Source organism: Archocentrus centrarchus, chromosome 9 (assembly GCF_007364275.1).
Source record: "Archocentrus centrarchus isolate MPI-CPG fArcCen1 chromosome 9, fArcCen1, whole genome shotgun sequence".
Taxonomy (NCBI): Eukaryota; Metazoa; Chordata; class Actinopteri; order Cichliformes; family Cichlidae; genus Archocentrus; species Archocentrus centrarchus.
In genome coordinates this window covers 14,908,462-14,933,399 of record NC_044354.1, presented here as the reverse complement: position 1 = coordinate 14,933,399, position 24,938 = coordinate 14,908,462, and the positions used below count along the sequence as shown (strand labels likewise).

General features: G+C 40.4%; 1 protein-coding gene across 1 annotated transcript; it reads right to left on the bottom strand.

The window, feature by feature from the left end:
- Positions 1–236: 236 nt before the first annotated feature.
- On the bottom strand, positions 237–23,372 carry aifm3 (AIF family member 3). Its single transcript, XM_030737727.1, has 21 exons — positions 23,120–23,372; positions 17,807–18,015; positions 13,857–14,070; positions 11,916–12,025; positions 10,104–10,213; positions 9,973–10,017; positions 9,789–9,885; positions 9,566–9,678; positions 8,908–8,994; positions 8,667–8,758; positions 8,433–8,563; positions 5,607–5,722; positions 5,272–5,343; positions 4,687–4,750; positions 4,489–4,565; positions 4,295–4,412; positions 4,094–4,192; positions 3,795–3,870; positions 3,544–3,648; positions 1,551–1,571; positions 237–1,410 (listed from the first exon to the last, which is right to left on the bottom strand). The coding sequence occupies exons 2-21, from the start codon at positions 17,835–17,837 to the stop codon at positions 1,368–1,370; spliced, it is 1,821 nt and encodes a 606-aa protein (XP_030593587.1). The 5' UTR covers positions 17,838–18,015; positions 23,120–23,372; the 3' UTR covers positions 237–1,367.
- Positions 23,373–24,938: the final 1,566 nt, after the last annotated feature.

The window sequence follows — 24,938 nt, the reverse complement described above, 5'->3', positions numbered from 1 at the left end:
ATTTTTATCTATATATTTTTTTAACAACCACAATTCAAAGAATGAACTCTGTCAAAAAACATGCAAACTATGCTCTGCCACTTCTTTGGAAATCATTAAACATTTTTTAAAAACTGTTAAACTGTTTTCCAGGTAATAAACTCAAGAGCAGACACACAAATAACAGGTAGAATAACATGAAAAATAAAATGTAATACAAAGCAGTTGTTGTTGGAAGGCTTTTATTTCAAAGTTTAGTTATAAAAATGCCATTCCAGACATCTCTGCAGGGAGAACAATGCCTTTTAAATTGCTGTGTTGACTTGTGTGTCAGGGCTCAAGTGTTTCGGGATCTGCGGCACACCAGGATGTAATCACATATCTGCTTTCTACCCCAAAGTGTGTTGCAAGTATTTCTGAACCAGTAAAACTGCAATAACTGGGACGAAATATTTAAGCAACAAATTCATTTCTGCTTGCAAAAGGACCGGCAAGCCCAGGCCACAATCCTCAGTTCCCTGAGTTAGTAACAAATAATGTCTTTATGGGGGGGTGACGGCTTAAAAAATAACCTTAAACTACTATTGCTCACTATTCATTTAGAGGCATTTTACCTATTTGTTAGAAAATACATGAATCTATTGAGTAAGCTCTAGTACATGATCAAAGAATAAGAATTTAATTTGTGCACTCTACTAGCAAGGCAACCACAACAGAGAGGTAAGCTTCTAACCATTATAATAAATCACAAATTAAAGCTGCGAGCGTGAGTTGGTGAGTTGGTTAAAGCTGCATTCAGGGTGGTGCTGAAGTGGTAACACAGTTTGTTTTGTTGCAGAATCAAGCTTTGCTGATGTGTCTACATTAAAATTTCTCTGGTTTGGGGCTTAATTTAACTCCTGTTATAGTAAGTTACACCATGCAGATCTGCAGTCTGTACGCAAGCATACGACCAAGTCTGTCATTCACTTGAAAAATGTATGCTCTTATTTTTTTACAGTGCATTCAGGATTATAACTATATACAATGTTATTTGTACAAAAAAGAATGTCATTGCCCATCCCTGGCTTCTTATAAACAAAAGTGTACAGGTAGATACATCTTGCAGCAGCACAGAGGCTGAATCCAGTATTGCTCTGTTGTGAAACATGACATCGCCAGTAAAAGACCCGTCAACACAGTCATTCAGTGTTTTCAGACGGTGTGTGGCTCCTTTTGTCGCGTTAAAGTGTCTCTCAGGAACAAAAGCAAGTTTCAGTGATGTTCTCAGGTGAATGTGTCCCAAACAGACAGTCATATCCCCTAGTTTGTGTTTAGCTGCTCAGTGTCTCAGCACCATGAGTGTCCATATTGAGGTGTCCGAAGAACTGGGAACTTCAGATGGGAAGTCATTGAGAGCCTTTGTCAATCAACCAAGAAATGTCTCCAGTCCTAAAAAAAAAACCCCACAAAATCCAGCAATTACACACACACAGAAAGATGCCAACCAAATCACAAATTAGTGGATAAATTGCAGCTCCATGTGAGTGGCTGCCAAGTGTGACACAGAAAAGAAGAAAAATTTTCCATACTTGCCAAGTCGTGTTAGCATCCTTCAGTTTTTGTGCAAGCATTATTAGAAACAGAAGACACAAGAACAGTGTAATCACAAAAACAAGGGGAAAAGGACAGAAAGATATCCAACATCACTAGTTTAATACTACTGCTGCATTTTACAGATCCAGTAGTTCCTAATAATAGTCAAGCAGACATATAGACTTTTACAGAGGCTTCTTAACCACTGTGTGTAATTTAATGTTATTCACTGTGATTATAGCTACGTGTTACCATCACAGTTTTTAGTCCTATATCTGTACACAGTTGTGAAAAAAGTTTTTCACAGGACTTTATCAGTCACTCACATTGTTGTGGAAGAATTTTGGCCCACTCTTCTTTACAATGTTGCTTCAGTTCACTGAGGTTTGTGGGCCTTCATTTATTCACAGCTCTCGTAAGATCCCACCACAGCAATTTAGGTTCAGATCAGGTTGAGTTCTGGACTTTGACTGGGCCATCTCCATTTAAAGTTGTTCAGTAGCCATTTATGGCATCCAGACTCTACTTCGGGTTTTCTATGGTTGTTTTTTAGTCCTGCAGCTAGTATTCTTCTTTATTTACCCTGATTGTCTGTGTCTTCTTTTCTGTTTTGTCTACTGTTTAACATTTGTTCATAACAAGCAATTTATTATTTGTAGAGATACACACTCAAAGACATAATACTAGTATAATATTTTGGGGGGTTAAAGTAAAATGCTAAAGAAAAGTTTACCTGGAAATTTCAACTGTGTAAACTATTTAAATACTACATAACCATGCTGGTTCTTTTTTGAAAACTGTCCGTCATCCATCCATCCATCCATCCATCCATTTTCTTCTGCTTATCCGGGGCCGGATCGTAGGGGCAGCAGCCTAAGCAGAGAAGCCCAGACTTCCCTCTCCCTGGTCACATCCTCTAGCTTATCCAGGGAGAACACCAAGGCATTCCTTAGCAAGCAAAGAGACATAGTCTCTCCTGGGTCTACTTTGTTGCCTTCTCCCAGTATTACATGCCTAGAAGGCATCCTAGTCAGATGCCCAAACCACCTCAAGTTGCTTCTTTCAATGTGGAGGAGTAGCAGCTCTACTCTGAGCACCTCCTGAACGATTGAGCTCCTTACCCTATCTCTAAGAGAGAAGTCATTGTGGGACTAATAAAGGTATTCATTCATTTATTCAGAGGAAGTTCATTCATGCCGCTTGTATTCGTGATCTTGTTCTTTCAGTCTCTACCCAAAGCTCGTGACCATAGGTGAGGGTAGGGAAGTAGACTGACGGTAAATTGACAGCTTTGCGTTCACGTTCAGCTCCCTCTTTACCACGACAAGCTGGTGCAGCGTCCACATCACTGGAGACGCAGCCCCGATCCATCTGTCAATCTCCCGTTCCCTTCTCCGGTTGCTCATGAACAAGACCTCGAGATGCTTAAATTCCTCCACCTGGGGCAGCAACTAGTCCCTGACCCAGAGTGGGCACTCCACTTGAAAACTGTACTCTGTGTATTTAATATGCACTCACCAGTCACTTTATTAGGTACACCTATTTAACTGCTTGTTATGAAAATCTGCAGCAACTGTGTGATGCTATCATGTCAATATGGACCAGTATCTCTAAGGAATGTTTCCAGCACCTTGTTGAATCTAGGCCACAAAGAATTAATGCAAATCTTAAGGGGGTCGAACCTGTTACTAGAAAGGCGTACCTAATAAAGTGTCCAGTGAATGTATATACTCAATTAGTGGGAAAATATTCTTAAAATACAGTTTTAAAATGCTAAAATAACTGCACGTCATTGCTTTGAAGTGTGTCAAAATAAGAACTTGTTTGGCTTGCACAAATCTTTTCATGTGATTATAAACTCAAACTCCATGACTTACTGTGTTTTCTGTCAGACTGATGGCATTTGTCAGGTATTTCCTCATCATAAACCTGAGACACCAAAAGGATGACTGTAACTATGACCACATTCTGGTCTTGAAGGAGACTTACTCTACATCTCGCTTCTTAATCGTCTTTCCGGATCCTAGGACCTCTGCCACTCGGGATACAATGGGATCATAGTTCATGCTGGCGACAGAAACCACCTCCTCACTCCTATAGATGGACCAGAGGAGGAAATAATGAGAAGGTACCTTCACAATAAAAGATAAATATTCACAATAGTTAAAAAAAACAAAACAAACTCAGACAAACTAAGGTGATAGAAAAGATATTTTCTTTTAAAAATCTATAAATGTTACCTGGTATAAAATGCTACGAATCGCAGTTCATCCAGATCTCCTTGTATAATGACATCATCAAATCCATCACCATAACCTCCACAAACAGAAAAAATAAAATAAAAATCATATAGGCCCAATTCTTGGTCACAGGGGCTTCATTTTTTTCAGCTAGATGGCAGCGTAGTAACATTTCACAGTACACTCATTTACTCTCAATCTCTGATCCTGCTTTCACAGCATGAGTTCCTTTTAATACTTTCAGGCTACTTTCAGACACTCTTTCCTCTAAAGATGGATGGAAGACCTGCCTACTGTACCTGCATAGCGTATGGTCTTCCCAAACATGGCCGACCAGAAGTAAGGCACAGTTTTGATCTCAGTGGCTCTGCCCATCATGCTAAGAGCTGCCACCCTTCCTGCCAGTGCCAATGGGAACCAGAAATATTCACACCAGTGAGTTATAAAAGCCTTTGTTATGCAGTATAAATGCATTCAAGATCAAGCTGTAACAAACTCACCGTGTACATGAGCCATTTGCCAGTGAGGGATGTTCACCTTCTTGTTGTTGCGTGGTGGGAAAGGAAACATCACTACATCTCCTCCAGCAAAGACCCCATCAACATTCGTCTGCATATTCTGGAAAAAAAAAATTAAGAATTTAACAAAATGGGACACAAACAGCTTAAGTGAGGCTCCAGGCTTTGCACAGTACCTTGTTCACAGTAATGAAGCCCTTGGAGTCTAAGTGGATGCCGCTCTGTTTCAGGAACCCTGTTGCAGGAATGCTTCCTGCAGAAGAGCAGAATGGGAAAGCAAAAAACACACTTTTAAAGTCACCAAAAGTCATTTTAAACTAATTTAAATCAATTGCAGACAATAAGGACATATTCTGTATTGTGTTTCATATCACCTGCTCCGATGACACACACATCTGCCCGCAGGACTTTTCCACTCTTCAGTACAACCTCTTTCAACTGTGTAACAAGAAAAAAAACAGCTGCTGGTCATGTACTAGTATATGCACTGATACATTAACACGTCTCACACAAAATAAATGTTACCATCAAAATACATTTTCCATTCAGTTAGCTCCTTTCCTGAGAAATAGGATGATAAATATAGTAAACTCACAGTTTCTCCCAAAGTTAAAGTTATGTAGATAATTTCCCCAAAGAGATTAATACAGTCTCCAATATCCCAAACTCAGTGAACACATCAGTAGTAGTAGCTATGTTTTTTACTTTTGCCACACAATTGTAATTCACTTGAATCACAATCTTCAAAAATGCATAATGTTCTTTGTTCAGTTGCAGTTCAGTTATACTGTGCGTCAGATGTGTCAGTTGCTCATTTAGTGATTTCACGTAACAGGATTTAAAGTTCATCAGCTCCAGGTTTTTCAGTGTCTTCCTTCTTATTTGACTTTTGTCATGTTATCAAACGAGAGATGATAGTGCGTCCAAGCATCATGCTGTTTCTCTCACTTTCTGAATACCTGTCCATGATGGCCAACCATCTCTGACACCTCATTCAGCATGTAGAATTTCACCCTGTTTGCCTCAAACAGCTGCAAAGACAAAAACATACAGACAGTTCCAGTGAACACCTGAAAACAGAGAGAGGGAGTGTTCACTTCTGAATTTTCATGTGTCTGCATGATCAGTCACTGCTAATAAGAAGATTTACACTCCCGTTTGTGGTGAAGTATTGACCTGGGAAACATGATTTGCATTTTAACTAATAGTTTCCTCTCAGGGAGAATGCTGATGATAGAATTGTGGAAGTGCTTCATGTTCTGAAAAGCTTGATTTCCCAGGAGAGCGTCTCTACCTTCATTATGGCTTTCCCTACTTTCTCCCCGAGAGCTTTTTTAAAAGGGACCGACTCGATCCCGATGACAGAGACAGAGTGGGCCTTGTCAGTCAGAGCTGCAGCCACCTCCATACCTGCCAGCATAATAAATAAACAACAATTAACAAAGACATTAGTTAATGCAGAATTATGCAAAGCAGTGATACACTGAGAGTTAAACCCTTTTACATTTTTTATGTAATATAATAAAGCAATATACTACAGATAAAAATATTTATATAATGTTTGAAAACTGTACAGTGTACAAATGTATTAAATAAAAGATAAACATTTTGATTATATGAGATTATATGATATCTTTGCAAAAGTTTGTTTTTTTTAGCAAATTAAAAATTTATGTAATTCTCAGCAGCACAAGTTTTATGCTATTTTACATTAAATCTGTAAATTAAAATAAAATGAACAAAATTCAAATTAGACACAGGGTTAAACACTGATGTTTTAGAGATATTATACATTGTTTTATGCTGCTGTGTGGTATTTGTTTACTTGTACAGGTCTTATTTTACACAGGCTTTGGTTAATATTTTTCCTCCCATTGTTTTTTCTTGTTTCTCGTTTGTGTTTTGGTATAAAATGTTCCAAAAAAGTTATATATATATATATATATACACTGCTCAAAAAAACAAAGGGAACACTCAATAACACATCCTAGATCTGAATGAATGAAATATTCTCATTGAATACTTTGTTCTGTACAAAGTTGAATGTGCTGACAACAAAATCACACAAAAATCATCAATGGAAATCAAATTTATTAACCAATGGAGGCCTGGATTTGAAGTCACACAAAATTAAAGTGGAAAAACACACTACAGGCTGATCCAACTTTGATGTAATGTCCTTAAACAAGTCAAAATGAGGCTCAGTATTGTGTGTGGCCTCCACGTGCCTGTATGACCTCCCTACAAGGCCTGGGTATGCTCCTGATGAGGTGGCAGATGGTCTCCTGAGGGATCTCCTCCCAGACCTGGACTAAAGCATCCACCAACTCCTGGACAGTCTGTGGTGCAACGTGAAGTTGATTGGATGGAGCGAGACATGATGTCCCAGATGTGCTCAATCGGATTCAGGTCTGGGGAACGGGCGGGCCAGTCCATAGCTTCAATGCCTTCATCTTGCAGGAACTGCTGACACACTCCAGCCACATGAGGTCTAGCATTGTCCTGCATTAGGAGGAACCCAGGGCCAACCACACCAGCATATGGTCTCACAAGGGGTCTGAGGATCTCATCTCAGTACCTAATGGCAGTCATGCTACCTCTGGCGAGCACATGGAGGGCTGTGTGGCCCTCCAAAGAAATGCCACCCCACACCATTACTAATCCACTGCCAAACCGGTCATGCTGAAGGATGTTGCAAGCAGCAGATCGCTCTCCACGGCTTCTCCAGACTCTGTCACGTCTGTCACATTTGCTCAGTGTGAACCTGCTTTCATCTGTGAAGAGCACAGGGTGCCAGTGGCAAATTTGCCAATCCTGGTGTTCTCTGGCAAATGCCAAGCATCCTGCACAGTGTTGGGCTGTGAGCACAACCCCCATCTGTGGACGTCGGGCTCTCATACCATCCTCATGGAGTCGGTTTCTAAACGTTTGTGCAGACACATGCACATTTTTGGCCTGCTGGAGGTCATTTTGGAGGGCTCTGGTAGTGCTCCTCCTGTTCCTTCTTGCACAAAGGCGGACGTAGCGGTCCTGCTGTTGGGTTGTTGCCCTCCTATGGCCTCCTGCACGTCTCCTGGTGTACTGGCCTGTCTCCTGGTAGTGCCTCCAGCCTCTGGACACTACGCTGACAGACACAGCAAACCTTCTTGCCACAGCTCGCATTGATGTGCCATCCTGGATGAGCTGCACTACCTGGGCCACTTGTGTGGGTTGTGGAGTTTGTCTCATGCTACCACGAGTGTGAAAGCACCACCAACATTCAAAAGTGACCAAAACATCAGCCAGAAAGCATAGGTACTGAGAAGTGGTCTGTGGTCCCCACCTGCAGAACCACTCCTTTATTGAGTGTGTCTTGCTAATTGCCAATAATTTCCACCTGTTGTCTATTCCATTTGCACAACAGCATGTGAAATTGATTGTCAATCAGTGTTGCTTCCTAAGTGGACAGTTTAATTTCACAGAAGTTTGATTTACTTGGAGTTATATTGTGTTGTTTAAGTGTTCCCTTTATTTTTTTGAGCAGTGTATATAAAAAAGTCAGACACATCTGAGGGTTTTTTCTCATTATCTGAAACAAGTTTAATAAAAAACTATGACCCACAAATGTACAAAATTAAACTTTCTGAGCATGAAGCATGAAGGCAGTATCTTCATAAATGTAAAGTTTTTGGAAAATGTATATTTCTTAAAATTAGTTTTGAACAACTAAAAGTCATAGCGGAGCAGTGATGTTATTTAGAAGCAAAGTAAGCTTTTGACTGGCACTATATACATGATTACATTTTATTGTTTAACAAAGTAAAATATAAATTAAACTTCATTAAATCTAATGTTAAGATTCTTTAAGCAGTAGAGTAGATGTAGGATAAATTCTTGCTTGGATGGTGATACATGTAATTAATCATGTGGTTCATGGAGAGCTGTGATTTAAAGGTTACTATTACACTTTGCTTTAAGTAGGACTATTACTTACTCACTAAATAACCTTTTACTCGTAAGCAGTTCCTGCTGAGTGATGTCAGTGTAAATAATTATTATAGTCTGTGGCATTATTTTCAGATAACCCATTTGAATCAGCACAAATGTAAACAATATGCTCATAAATGTGTCTTTGTCTCACCCACAAATGATGTTCCCACAATCACAGCATTCTTGTTGTTGGCTAGCCTCGCTATGCTGTTAGCATCCTCAGGCGTCCTGAGGTGAAACACATTCCTGACGTCTTTGCCCTTGTAGTTCATTGGTTTTGGTCTTTCAAGCAGGAACAAGAGCACAATTGGTTGTCAGTTTACTCATTTATATTCTCATCTCCTTAATCGTTCAGAAAAATTATTGTTTTTTTTTTTTTCCTTACTTGCTTCCTGTAGCAATAAAAAGTTTCCTGTACTCCATCCTCAAGCCATCTTCAAATATCACAGATTGTGTTTTCACATCTATTGCCACCACCTAAAAAAAAAAATTCGTTATTTTTGTCTAGTTTATTTTTTATAAACAGCCCCAATTAAAAAAAAAAAAAATATATATATATATATATATATCATTAAACATCATTAATCAGTCTTGATTTAATTTTTTTTAAGGTCAGCACCTCTCACCTCTTTCTCTGTGAGAAGTTCAATGTCATGATCCTGCAGGAAGTCTGTGGAGCGCAGTCTCAGCTGCTCTGCTGTGCTCTCTAAAGACTGAGGGTTAGCAAAGTAGCACCGAGTAAAAAAAAGCGTTGGAGCACAGTCTAGAAATCTTATTTTAACCCTTTAATTCCACACTATTGTTCAATTCTGTTAAGTCAAAATGAACAATGATGTTATTGAACTTGTTCTAAAAATTCTCAGCAGAAATGAAACAAATCCTACATTCAATCTGGTCATAGTAGTAGTAAAAAAGCCTAACAAATATGGGTCAAATCCACAACAACAAGGAAGAAATTAACATTAGTCTTCAGATCCCAACAGAAATTCATATTAACTCTAAAACCTGTAACGACAACCGTGACCTGGCAGTTAATTAAATATTTTCTGTGATCATGCTGGAAAACGAACTGTTATCAGGATTTTTAACATGTTTTTATGAATTGTTTTTATATTTATTTCAGCACAAGCTATTGTCCTTTAAAGTGTGGCTGCTGTGAAGTATATAACATTTCCCCAAAGAACTTGTTTTAGCACCGCTGACCAAAACAGCACCTCTGTTATGTAACGTTATTGGCTAAGTGAGTTCTGTCTCATTGTATGTGTTCAGGATCTGTGTACAAACCTTACTCAGTTTAGGCCTGTCATATGGAGGATGTTTGTCCATGGTGCACATGACAATGCGATCCGTGAAGCCCTCTTGCCTCAGTGTCTCTGCACACACCAAACCTGCTGGACCTAACAGTAAATTCACCAAAAAATGATGCCCATCACTCTTTAAAGGAAGAGAATAGAATTTAGGGTCAGGTGTGAGATTTAAAACAATAAAGACGAACACACACACTAACCTGAGCCAATAATGAGAACATGGCTGAATCCTGTGCTGGAGTTTATGACTGCTGAACATCGGGCCATGGGCTTTGACCTTTTCTGTGACTGAAGAGCCTGAACATGATTAAAGAAAGATCTGAGATCAATTAATTGGTCGGTTTACTTTCCTGCATGAACTCTCCATGTTCTTCTTCACGTTACCTGCTTATTTGCCCGAATGATCACTTTGTCCTTTTCAACTCTGACCTAGAGCAAACAGACACAAGTGATGTCTACACTTTTTGACAGTGATTTGGCACACGTTAAGATCTAGTCCCAGTGCGGAAGGTCACCTGGAAGATGGGCAGGCTGTCCAGTCCGGGGAAGTCCTCAATGTCTCCTGTTGCAATGTTGAAACAAGCACCGTGCCAGGGACATCGCACATGTCCTTTGGACAGCACACCTGAAATAACAGGATATGGCCCATCCATCCATTTTCTTAGATCCATAATCAAAGACACCCAGACCTCCCTCTCCCCAGCCACCTCCTCTAGCTTATCCGGGAAGACACCAAGGCATTCCCAAGCAACCCAAGAGGCATAATCTCTCCTGGGTCTGCTTTGTTGCCTTCTCCCAGTAGTACATGCCTGAAACACATCACCTAGGAGGCGTTCAAGAGGCATCCTAGTCAAATGCCCAAACCACCTTAAGTGACTTCTTTCAATGTGGAGGAGTGGTAGCTCTACTCTGAGCCCCTCCTGAATGATTGAGCTCCTCACTCTGTCTCTAAGGGAAAGCCCAGAAACACTTCAGGAGAAGCTCATTTCTACTGCTCATATCCACAATCTCATTCTTTCAGTCTCTACTCAGAGCTTATGGCCATCAGTGAGGGTAGATCAATGGATCTTAGTTGTTCCCCGCACACGACTAAAGACTAGGGGGGACAGAGCCTTTCAGTCAGTGGCACCAAGGCTGTGGAACAGTCTACCATTACATCTACGCTCAGTTGACTCTGGGGATTCTTTTAAAAAGCAGTTAAAAACTTTTCTTTTTAAAAAGGCCTTCTGCTGAGAATTTTTATTGATTTTTTTAGTTTTTGGCTATTATGATGTTTAATTATTTTAGCTTTACATTATTAGTTTTTTGCTATTACGGTGTTTAATTACTGTCTTTTTTGTTTTTGCATGTACAGCACTTTGTGACTACTGTCTGTGAAAAGCGCTAAATAAATAAAATTTATTTACTTACTTATCTGCTCCTCTCTTTACCTGAGGGTCCAAAACATACCGCCACAGGTCTGATGACACAATTACATAACTGGTCATCGACCTGCGACCTAGGGAATCCAGGTGTCAAGTGCACTTATGGACACCCTTATACTTGAACATGGTGTTTATTATGAACAAACTGTGGTTAGCACAAAAGTCCAATGACACCCCTCAGGTTCAGATGGGGTAGGCCGTTCCTCTCAATCATACCCCTCCAGGTCACACTGTCATTGCCAACAAAGGCACTGAAGTTCCCCAGGACAATGGAGTCCCCAACAGGGACACCTTATAGCACCACGCCCAGAGATTCCAAGAAGGCTGGGCATACTGAATTGTTGTTTGGTACAAACGACGGTCAGGACCCATTCTCCAGCCCGAAGGTGCGGGGAAACAACCCTCTCATCCACTGGGGAAAATCTCTATGTGCAGGCATCGAACCGGGGAGATACACATACAACCACCCCAGCTGATCGCCTCTCACCAGGGGCAACTCCAGAGTGGTACAGAGTCCACCCCCTCTCCAGGAGACTGGTTTGTTGAGCAAAGCCCAATTATATCTAGCTGGTACTTCTCAACCTTAGAACTAGCTCAGGCTTCTACCTCACTAAAGAGGTGGCATTCCATGTTCCTAAAATCAGATTTGTCAACTGAGGATCGGATCGACAGGACCTTCGTCCTCAACTGCTGCCCAATCCACAAAGCACCTAACCCCTACGGGCCTCCTGTGAGTGGTCAGCCAATAGGCAGGCAAGCCATGTATTGCTTTTGGGCTGGTGTCCAGCCTGGCCACTAGCCCCCAACGATTTCTCCTTATGACAGTTATGATAAAAAAAATTAAAAAAAGCTAAAATATTTAGTAGCTATGTTTCATTTAATAACTAAAAATAAATGACTCACCCTTGACCAGGGGCGCTCCATAATGGGGACACTTGTGGCCCATCGCTGTGAACTCCCCATGTTCTTTGATCAATAGAGCCCTGCCACTCCCCAAATCGACCTCTCGCATCCTGTCAAACACACAAAACCAAATGGTACAGTTAGGTCCAGAGTATTTGAACAGTGACAGTTTTTGTAATTTTGCCTCTGTACACCACTGCACTGGATTTTAACTCAAACAGTCAAAATGTGATTGAAGAGCACATATTCAGCTTTAATTCAAGTGGTTTTACAACCCCAATTCCAAAAATGTTGGGACACTGTGTAAAATGTATATAGAAATAAAACACAATGATCTGCAAATCTCAAAAATGCATATTTTATGAGATTATATTCACAATAGAAACATAGAAGTTGGGATGGGGCAACAAAAGGCTGAAGGGGTAAGTGGCACTAAAAAGAAACAGCTGGGGGAACATTTTGCAACTAAATAAGTTAATTAGTAATAGGTTGTAACACGATAAAAAGGTATAAAAAGAGCATCTTAAAGAGACAGAGTGACATCTGTTTGGACCTCATACTGAGAGTTCCAGTAAACAGTTACCAAATACAAGTTCATAACGTGGAATCAGCTCCAAATCTTTTATCTGCTTAATTACCCCATCCCTGGAGGGAGGAACGGGGGTATTGTTTTTGGTAAGTTTGTCTGATTGTTAACAATATTACAGCAAAACTACCAGTCTAATTTATACCAAATTTGTACAAAAAATGGCCAATGATCCCTAGATCACCTCATTTTTTTTAATTGGGTGAAGAAAAACTGAAAAATATAGGGCAGTTTAAAAAAAACAAAAAAACATATCTTCCTCAAAATATCAGATTAATCTGATATTTGGTACACAGTTGTGGAGGGCCAAGAACTAGTCCCAAACTGAACATCCGATCTAGATTCTGGATTTGCAGGCTACTTGAATTTAACATGGCAAACTCCATTTAACGCATATTTTTGGCCATATCTCAGCTGAAAAAAGACACATTACCCTCATCACTATTGTCCATAGACATGTAACACTTAATATGATCTAGATACGCAAATATATGACACGATTTTTGACTCTCTATCAATTCAATCGCTCAATTCCTCTATTATCGCCCACCTGACAAATCTCATTATAAGAGATAAAGCGTTCACAAAAAATGACCATAAAATGAAAGTTATTTTAGTTCAACATTTTGACCTTGGAAAATTATGGACATGGACATAAAGACCTATGTTATCTCGATGAGTGGTGTTTGAAGAGGTGTTTGTGAGACAGACAACATTCAACTGGGGCTGAGTTTGTTGTGCTGGGCACCACTTGTTTATCATTAAAGTGCACAGGAACTGGCCTTACCCGGTCAGTAAACCACTTGTCATTCAATTATCCAATTATTTTTGAGCTTCTGAAAATGGGAGACCATGTATAAAAATGTCTTTAATGCCTAAACAGTTCAAGAAGCAAAAATAAGTCCAGGCTCCCTTTTTTCAAGCTCCAGAGACTCTTTGAGTAGAAGCTGAAAGTCTGCACTTCAGTCACATTTTGATTGTTTGATTTACTACTGCCCACTGTGGTGGTGTACAGAGGCAAAACATCAAAAATTGTATCACTGTCCAAATACTTATGGATCCAACTATGTGTGTAGTCATGGATCTATGTAGGTCACCTAGAAACACTAAAATCAAAAAATGAATGGATTCTGGGTGACCTCCAAACATGCCCACAATTTAGTCATTAGCTACCATTAAAGCTCAGAAAGTTTGCCTTATTTTAATGGCAAAAGGAAACACAATCCTACTCTTGCAATTTACAGTCTTCCTCAATTCAATACTTTCTGAGCTTCACCTTTCATCAATATCTCATCATCTTTTAAATGTGCATCAACAGGTGCGAGAATAAAAAAGTTGGATTATCGTGTTCTTACTGTCCATTTTCCAGATCTTTAACGTGGCACACTGAGGCCTCCACATAGTCTCGAGGTTTGTGGTAGAGAGGGAGAAGGGTGGAGTCATCATCAGAGCCGTGAGCCAGGGCTCCATTAGGTCTGCAGTCAGCAAAAGGACTCGCTTTGCCATTAGGCGACAACCCGTCCACCTCTTTTTCTTTTTCCAGGAGAGAGAGTTCCACTTTTACTTCAACTGCACAGCACAGACATGGCCCTCTCAGAAAATGTGTGAACAAATCCAGTTCATTCATACTTCTGGCTGAATAATGATGTAAAGCTTTAAAATGAAAATCAGTTTAGGTAATACTGACACTAACAATCACCAGTGGACTTAACTTTATTATTCTGTTCTGTTTTATTTCACTTCTATCATTCTCCAGAGTTTCATAGCAGCAATTTGCCTTTCAGCTTAGAGAGATGTCTGCAACCTTGGGACAAATTGACTCCGACATCTCCAAAAAGCTGAAACAAATGAAAGCAGTGAGCAGGTGAAGGGAGAACTGTGCAATCCTGTCCTCTTTTTTTTCCTGCCTTCTAGAGTGTAACTCTTATTCAGTTGTTCAAAATGTAGAAAAAGGTATCTTTGGCGATATGGTATTAAAAAAATAGAAAGGTAGCTTGACAAGTTGCAAATAAATGAAAAAAATAAATCAATCATTCACTCATCATTAAGTCCATGCTAAAAAATATAAATAATGTGATATTTATGGGAATCACTGACATTTAAGAACAGCTCTCAAAGGAACTCTCTTTTAGCTCTCCTAAAAGGAGACAGCAAAAAATACAGACTGCGGCAGAGTGTATTTTGGAGAGACTCGGTTTTCTCTGATGCGCTGATGTTTGCTTTATATTTGTGAACATTAAGAAGTGGTTGTGTAACTCCTTTTTCACTACAGCAGGCTTTATCTGTTCGGCTGGAAAAATGTGCTGATCATCCGGTTCTTACACAGTAATCTGGCTGGAATTTTCTCCTGCTGAGCAAGTCTTAATTAAAATCAATGGAAAATCATAGTAGTGAGTGCATTTGCAGGAGAAAAGAAAGAGAAAGCTTTCCACGGCTGAAGAGAATCTCCAGAAGCAGCTGTAATATCTGAGGCTAAAAGAGACATCGCCACACTGATGCTTCATTCGATCAGACTAAGTAGTTAACAGGTTTAGAACATATATAAATATATTTTATCTAATGCTTGCAATTTGTCCAATTCAGTTCCCAGAGCTTTAACACAGACTTTACATTCAGTCAAGAGGAAACACAGCAGAGATAATTATGTAAAATTTCTCAGTATTTGTGACTTTTTTCTATTTCTTCATATTTTTATGCAGATGAAGAAGGTACAGCAGCGTTGTGTCTTTAAAGGCCTCCCTCCTTCATAGATCTCCTCATGGTGCAAATTTACTCCCACTTAGATTAAATGTAGTCCTGTACAGTATTTACTGTATATTTAGAATATAAATCATAGTTTAAAGTCTTAGCATAGGCTACTTTGTTTAGGTTTTACATTAATATTATCTTCTATTGAATTACATTTGTTTTATTCTGTATATATCTTTACCCTTTTTGTACTTGGGTAAAGTGTTGTTATGAAATGGCTTTTTTTTACTTAAAGGCAAAAGTATCCCACCTTCCTCCTTAAGTTGACTTCTTTGGTCTTGTTGTATAGGAACTTCCTTTTTAGGAGACAAGGATGGTAAAAGTTCCTTATGTGAATCTACATAAAGATTTTTATAACTATATTAGAACTATATTTCCCACCATTTGAAAGACTGTTTTAATAAACAGTCCCGTTAACTTTGATTTGTGAGTATGCATTAGTAGCTGGAGATTGAACTGTGATTAGTCTTCAGCTGCCTGACAGTCAGCAGCCTCTGCACCATCATTTACATACAACTAGTGTCTCATCTTTCTCACTTATTCTCCATATGATGCACTGAACAGATGATTTAATCTCATTTCCATACAGCTGCATGTTAAGTAGAGTGTGTCATTACAATATCTCTGAGGCACACCAACGCTAAGGTGATGAACATACAGATCACATACATATTGTACATATGTCAGTTTTCAATATTTGTGCCTCAGTATGTAATCTTAATGACCAAAGACAGCAGAGAAAGCATTTAAATTCCTCCCACACAAAACAAATAAACTGCAAACAGAGGAGGCTGAGAGGAAGTGTATAACAGGATTTGGAAGCAGCAGCTCTGAAAATTATAAACAAAGAGACCAAACAGTCCCTATATACATAAAAAACTTCATAATTTTAACCACATTTAAAATCAAAATTAAAACAGGATGCTTTTTGTATAATTAGTTATATTTTCCTGTAGCTCTTTCTTACAACTACTACAAGAGCTGCAGTATTTCTTTAAACACACCCACATGCAGCGAATATTTGTAAAAGAAGACATTTTTTTCAAACCACAACAACCCCCTCAGCACCCTCCAAATTTTACATCAAATATTCATCAGAGTTAAACTTTAACCATCAGCCTTATAGTCACTTTTAATTGACTATTAATGTCATTAATATGATAATATTCTTATTTTATTGTTCAACAAGTTTCTCAAATAAAAACATAAAGCTTTTTTTTTTCTTTTTAAAACATTAATACACACCAATTGGTCTCAGGTTCCCACAGTTTAGTGCTGTAATGCTGATGTGAATATGCATTTTTCTGGCATAATCTGTAATATACTGTAATATATACAGAGTACTGTGCAAAAGTCGTGAGCCACATTGGCTGCCTTTTGTTCTGTTCCCTGTCAAGATGATCCCACGCTGCTTCAATAATGTCCAATCCATGGCTAATGACTAATCCATGATAGTGTTCCACCATGTGTTTTTCTATCCAGGGATGCTTTTACTGCATTGGCAGTGTGTTTGGGATACTGTCACACTGAAAAATGAAGCTGTTGCCAATCAGATGCTTTCCAGATGGTACTGCATGGCGTATAAAAATTGGAAGGTACTTTTCTGCGTTCATAATTCAATCAACTGACCGCTGACTGAAATGCAGCCCCAAACCATGACGGAGCCTCCACCATGTTTTGCAGATGGCTGTAGACACTCACTGCTGTACCTTTCTCCTGACCGCCTCCATATGTATTGACAATTATTTGAACCAAAAACTGAATTCTTGACAGCCACCCTTCCACTGAGACCATTTCTGATGAGGCTGGTGAACAGTAGAGATGGATCAGCTGAAGAGCCAGATGCATCTCTCAGGTCTTGTGTCAGGTCTTTGCTGAATTTTTTCCTGTTTCTTAAGGACATGACTTTCAGATACTGTTCATCTGCTATAGATATTTTAGCCACTTTTGATTCATACCTTGAGTTAGGTTAGGTGCCCTTTTTATGCTTGAATGATTCCTACATCAGTTTAAAAAAAACACAACAAACATTCCTCTGAAAATGGTCAGGTACAAGGACTGGACTGAAAATGAGTGAAAAAGCAGCCAGTGTCCAAAGAAAAACTCTGAAAGACCTTCAGAAAGCCTGGGGAACTATTGCTCAAGACCACTTTAAAAAATTACTAGAAAGCCTGGAATCTGAGATCGTGGAAGCAAAATAGAAAGAAATGAGGGGTGGGTCAAGACTTTTGCACAGTATTGTCTTTAAAGACAAAATATTCTTATTAATATTGCAAAAAAAATATTTCAACCATATTACCCAGCCCTTCTGGAAATAGTAGCAGGATAGCAAATATAAAATACCAAGCACACCATATACCATCAGACCAATGAACTACCATTTCCAACAATAATTTAAATTCTTTGGTTTAGTTGTACTGCAGACTGTTTCTGTTATTTTGTGCTCCTTTCATAGGTTAGACTTTAAAGGAAGCACCTCTTTTTCCACACCTACCCAAGCTGTTATTAAGCTTTTACTAATCCACCACTGCTTGAGTTGGGGAAACATGCTGTTTACCTGGTTTGGGTTTGGAGAAGCATCCTCCCATGGTGGGCCCAGGATTGAGGGACACCCAGGGAGAGGGAGGGAGGGGGGAGAGGAAGGGAGGTACAGTCAGATTGTCGAGCTGGGCTGCTTGTTTTGGAGGTAACAGTAACGCAGAAGTGGAGGTCTGAGAACCTGCAGATCCAAGCTGGCCATCGCACACGTCAGCTTCCCCACTTAATCTGCACACACAGAGCAAGTGACATCACCAGCAACATACACATCGCCATGCTGTGATCTCACCGCTGGACATGATGATTTGCTGTGAAAACTTCAAGTATTAGAAAATGTATTTGTTTTGTTTTTAACATTAACAAGTATGTATTTGTCTCCATGTTTGTGTTGCAGTTATCACAAAAAGTGACTGATGTTGCTCTCAAATATTATAACAAATTGGAAGCGATTGGGAATGACAACAACTCAGCCACGGAGTGGTAAGCCATGTAAAATCACAAAGCGGGGTCAGTGGATGCTGAGGTGCATAGTAAACTGAGGTCACCAACTTTCTGCAGAGTCAGCCGCTACAGACCTCCAAACCTCATGTGGACTTCAGATTAGCTGAAGAACAGTGTGTAGAGAGATTCGTGGAATGGTTTTCCATGGCCGAGCAGCTGCATCCCAGCCTTACATCACCAAGCACAATGCAAAGCATTTGATGCAGTGGAGTAAAGCGCACTGCTACTGGACTCTAGAGCAGTGGAGACGTGTTCTCTGGAGTGATGAATCGCGCTTTTCCGTCTGGCAATCTGATGGAGGAGTCTGGGTTTGGTGGTTGCCAGGAGAACGGTACTTGTCTGACTGCATTGTGCCAAGTGTAAAGTTTGGTGGAGGGGGGATTATGGTGTGGGGTTGTTTTTCAGGAGTTGGGCTCAGCCCCTTAGTTCCAGTGAAGGGAACTCTTAGTGCTTCAGTATACCAAAACATTTTGGTAATTTTGGTCATGCTCCCAACTTTGGGAGCATGTTTGGGAACAGTTTGGGGATAGCCCAAACTGTTCCCACATATTTGGAACAGTTTGTGGGAACAGTTTAGGGATAGCCCCCTTAAAGACCATAAAGACATGGATGAGTGAGTTTGGTGTAGAAGAACTTGACTGGCCTGCACAGAATCCTGACCTCAACCTGACAGAATACCTTTGGGAGTCAGCCAATATCACTGTCTAACCTCACAAATGTGCTTCTGGAAGAATGGTAAAAAACTGCCATAAACACACTCCTAAACTTTGTGAAAAGCCTTCCCAGAAGAGTTGAAGCTGTTATAGTTGCAAAGGGTGGGCCAACATCATATCAAGCCCTATGAGTTAAGAATGGGATGTCACTCAAGTTCATATGCATGTGAAGGCAGATGAGCAAATACTTTTGGCAATGTAGTGTATGAAGTACACATGAGGAGAGCTAACCCAGCCACTGTTTATCTATGTAACATGCTAGTTGTTGTAAAAAGGAAGCAATTGTGCTAATTAGGAACATGTCCACACACACTGTTACCTTTGTTCATGCATATTTCATGGGAAACTGTTAAATATTAACAGCACTCCGACACCTATTAGCTTTCTCGTCACACTGCGCTTTAAAGGGAAGCAGGGGCCCCTTGAGTTTCAAAATCCCCCCCTGTTTTGTTTCCACAGTACCCTCACATTGCTGCCAGCTCTGGTATTTCACCCACACATACTGTAGTTAGTTACTCACTGACTGCTATGAATCTCAGCATACATAGGATGGCAGGTGTATCACTCAACATGGGGCAATCCATCACCAAATTATCCAATTGAGGTACAACCAAAAGGACTGCTTGATATTCTGAGCACATCTTAATGTCCTTGAACCTCAGAAAAAAAAAAAACTTTGCAGTACTGAATGGAGCGCTGCTTGGAGAAAGTTCCTGAGGACAAATGAGAAATGGAAAGATCTCCTCTAGTTGGCCAGTACTCTGCAGCTAACACTGATTTTTTTGTATCTGCACAATGTATGTGCTTACACTGCATGAAAGTAACTACATTTACTCAGGTTCTTCTGCCATGGTTCTGTGTTTTGAGGTTTGGGTTCTTATTTGTCTTCATGTTATTTTCTATTTTACTTTGAAGGTTAGTTTTCTGTAGTGATAGTACTACTTTCTGTTTTTCCCTTCTTTGTGACTATCAGCCCTGGCCTATCTGTCTTCAGCTGTGTTAATTATGTTCAGTTGTGCCTCGTTCCCCACCTGTTTCCTGTTGCGTATCGGCCCTCTGTGTGTATATATAGTCCTGTCTTCCCATTAGTCAAAGCATCTGTTTATGCTCTCCTCATTTTCATTTTTCTGGATTAATTTCCTGGCTCTGTTTACTTTGGCCTTTGGTATCAGCTGTGATAATGTCCATCCATCACCTCTGGATAAGCTGATGGATGATTTGACCTGTTTGGCCTGCAGTCTCTTACAAAAGGCATTTTGTAGGGACCTCTTGCCAATGTCTTAGCTCTCGGTCTATAGTCACATATGCACTGCAACCCTGAACTTTTTGATACCCAGTGGAGCAGCGTGTGAAAATGCAAATGTCTGAGCAGTTGAACTGGACATTAAACAGTTTTTAACCCTTTAACATTCCTGGGGTTCATTTTCCCATGTATTTGGGCCCGTATCAGGGCCCTAGGATTGTTAAAGGGTTTCTGCCAGCTCTGTTTGCGTCCATGTAAGAACAACACGGGTAATTGTCCAGTGAAATCACAGCAAGTGGCACTTCTGCCTCCTGCTTGCTCTACACAGGCAGCAATCTTCTCTAAACCTTATGGAGTGTTTCCAGTAAAAACAGTTGCTTATCCAGAGGTAAAGTAATCCAATATTTCACAAAAAAGCAAAGACAGCAAGAATGGGGGGAAAAAATAATACAGCTTTATGTTATAATGTCTTTTTTCCTACTTCATTAATCATCTCATGACTCTTCAGATGTATCTCATAGCCCTTTAAGAAACCCTGATGTTGGAAACATCTACTAAAATACACTTATGCATATTTTTGTTGCCAATAATACCAGCCTTTTCAATGGAAAAGCATCTTTTTAATCTGTATTTTTGCACTGTTATCAAATATATAGATATCATTCAAATATCTATGCCAATCACATTTGCCTGCATTTAGTTAACATCCAGGCTAGCACCACCAAGTGCTTTCTTCGTATATCAGTAAATAGAGAAAGCAAAAAAAAAAAAAAAAGACCCTTTCTGAAGATTAAAGATGTGTATGAAAACTTTCCCCTCACATATTGCCCCTTTAATAATTTGCTACCGCTAAAAATTTAATGAACAACAAATTGGATCACAAATAGCTACCATACTGGAGCTCCAGTAAACCCAAGATATTTTGTGCAAAACTAAAGTAGGTTAAGCAGATTTGGTCCTCACAACATATGACGCAGATCCCTCACTCTCGCTCACTGTTGGGCCTGTCCCCAAGCAGTGCTAATAATCCTGCCTGCAAACAAGCTGTCAGTTTCACTCACTTCCCCACAAATGTAAAACCTGTTACTGGAATGTCAGAGGTGAGAATTAGCAAAATGCCACTCCTGGTTGGTGGAAAGGAGGCTGATCTATAAACTGAACGTGAGTGAAACAAAGCAGAAATGTCAATGGCCAAAATGCCTGTCCTTTGATGGACACACCCTCTGAAACTGTTGATAATATTTAATCGCACGCATTGATATTGATGCTCACAAATAAACATTAGCAGAAGAGGAACATGCTGCGACCTCCATATGTACTAAAAGATCAGCTGTTCATTGGCTCATTCACCTCCTAACACCCCAAATGTTTTAAAACACCTGCTTGGCAGGTATCCTGACAGGTTACAAGTCTCTGATCCTCCGCTGATAAAAGGACTCATGCTGCTTAATATTTGACCACACTTCTTTCCCTCACAGTCAGCAGTTAGTTCTTCTAGTTTGTAAAATGCCAGATAAGCCTGAGGAATCATCTTGTGATTGTGTAAACCAGCTGTTGAGCAAGTGTGTTCTCTTGACAGGCTCTTACCGCCCTGTTATTGAGTTTACTGGCAGTTTAATGAAGTCTTCAGTGCACCTGACAAATGAGTGAAACTGAAAGCATTTCAATCATTGATCTTTTTTTTTTTTTTTTTTTTTTTACTTTTTGCTGTTCATGTATTGATTGCAGATGGGACAGGGAAGGAGCGCACGTGTCCCATGAAGCTGAATTCCACCTAGGTGTCCCCAGTAATGCTGAGAAGCCTCTGACTGATTTCTGTTTACTCCAGTGCCTACGTGTCACAGACTACAGATTAGTTATCACAATCCCCATTAAGAAACTTGTGTGTGTGTGTGTGTGTGTGTGTGTGTGTGTGTGTGTGTGTGTGTGTGTGTGTGTGTGTGTGTGTGTGTGTTCAAGTTCATTCAGATCAATATTTGTATCTAGTTTTGCTTTTCTGTGCTTAGTGGGGTGACATCCTTGTTATGGCTCCATGTGACTCCAACAGTGTATAGGCTGTGAAAAAGCCTTAACTGGAAATGAAAAAGGGAGTAAATAAGGGATATAATGTGTGATAGCTGCCACGTGGCTGAAGAAAACAAAGACCAAAGCAACACTGAGCATTATATACTGTTTAACAATACAGAGCTCATGGAGCAGACAAGTTCCTATGGCTTTATGTTGACTCAGACAGATATATTTTTATATGCATCCGTCTGTAAAGCTGAAGCTGGTTAACAATGGCACTACATGGGTGTATCAGGTAATTTTGCTGCTACTCTGAGCGATAACCTCTCCATGATGTCATGGAAAACTAGAACAGAGTTTTTCAGAGGGGTGTACACCCCTACAGGGCAGCTGTGCTTCCATAAACCAGCTCTGCAAGTGACCAATTTCTTAACACTTACATACACATACAAAGATATGGTTGCTGTGAAAATATGATTGTAGATGCGCTGTGATACTTTTTATCTGTTCTAATTTTTGTAAAAGTTACTGGTGTAAACGGACTAGAAAATATTATTTCACATACGTGAAGTGGGAGGGATCATAATTGATCCAAGGTCTACATTTATTTCATTCAGTGAGTGTTTTTGTTTTGTGATTTCAGTGAGCAAACTGAATCAGAGTGCATCCTTCTCTGGGTCCCTGTACCACAGCACGCAACTTCCTTAAAAGTACTCTATGTGACCACAGTGCGCCAATGCAGGCAAAACCCACTTCAAGAAATAAGTGGGATCACGCGCGCACACACACACAGCATCACATAAACATACAAAAAGTAATTACCTCTGACTCTATGCACCTGGTGTAAAATGATTATGAAGTGTCTTACCAGTGTGCATGGAGCAGGTGCACTGAGATCCTGTCAAACTCCCTGGTGCTCAGCCGTCCCTGCGGAGCACGGCAGCATATTAGCGCGGGTCTCCTCACAGTCCTATGCCTCTCTTCGCTGGAGTATTCCCAGTCTGCGTGTCCCTTCCGTACCCTCCTCCGCACTCCTCTTCTGCCTCTTGATGCACCAGAGTCTCCAGTGAGTGAGTGTGTGGGTGAACGTACGTGTATACGTGTGTGTGCGCGCTCTGCCCCTCTCAGAGTCCCCCTCAGCAGCAGCAGAAGCAGCAGCAGACTGAGCCGACCGGTCGTGGGAGTTGCTCTCTTTCGCTGGCCGAGCCTGAAAACGCAGCACGGAGGACCTCTGCCAGTTTCTCAGCTGTATGCAGTATTGATGGAGTTGCTGAGGGGATGCTAACACAGCATGAATTCTCACCGTTCCCTGCTCTCCTCCACACACCCCTCCTCTCTGTTTCCTAAAAACACGCTCTCTCGCTCTCTCTCTCTTTCTCTCTCTCAGCCAGGCTTGCTTTTCTGTTCAGATCCTTTCAGCATCGCCTTCAAATGTCAAAGACCTGACTTGCCAGCTAAACATGATCAAAGACTTACTACCCTTCCCACTGCACTGCCTGGTCTGCATGCCCACCTATTGCACTGACTGCTTCCTGTAAATGCAGTGTGCTGCTGCATGGGGCATCATCTATTGTTAAAACTTTACCAGTGTGTTGGATTTACTGGAGTTATACTAACCACCATGGCGCATAAAATAACTACTGTCGAGATTGCTGCACGCCATAAACACTGAAACAGCACTTAACGTGTGTGAATGCTGCACTTCTATCAGTGTGTGCAGCAGAGGGAGAGAGCCTGAAAGTGCAGTTGTTGCAGTAAATCCCAGTTTCAGTGAAGGGGGGTAAGGTGGAGCAGGATTAAAAAGGTATAGCCTAACAAGTCTTATAGAAATGAGCCCCCAAGATATTTCCATTCCTTATGCTCTCACTGTGGGGGAGGCTGGGACAAGGTCATTCACCTGATAATCGCACAGTCATTTCTATGGAAATGATGATGACAGCAGCGACACAGGGTGATGATCAGGATGCAGCACCAACACCTTTACAGTGTTTTCAGAATGCTGTTGCTTGGGGGGGGGTGGGGTACCATAATAATAATAAAAGAACAGAGACCAAATAAGATTATTCCCACTCTCCACATGGACTAATTTAATTTTTGACAAGTGGACATGCTGCTTGTGTTTGATGAAAAAAGCATGTTTGAATGAAAGCCAGGATGGGCGGTGTGGACATAAATGACAAAGTGACCTATCGGGCTCACCCAGTGTGCAAGGAAGGCCATCTGACATCACTGGCTCATCATTCAGTTTAACTGAATTACCAAAGGTCACAGAGAGCTGCAGCATCCAAAAACCAAGATTAAGAGAGCAGGGAGAAGTGAATGAATCATTCATGGCTTATAAAAGAAATGCTCTACCAAAATATTAATGCTAGCAGTTAATATGGTAGATTTAACAAGTTAATTTGATTTAAATCAATCAGTAAGCAAATGATTTACATACATTCATTATGTTATCATTTTATTTTTTGTGAAATCCAAGAAGCATTAAAAAAAAAATCTAATTTAGTTCTGACAATAACAGTGAGCACATTAAGCTCTAAAAGAAGCTGATGGCACCAAACCCCCTCCCCACAAAATGAAATTCAACACAGAGGAGCTGCAGCACAAGAATGCAAACCCCTGCTCATCTATTCACTCCTGCCCTGGCAGTGAGCACACAGACTCTGCTCACAACTAATGTGGGACAT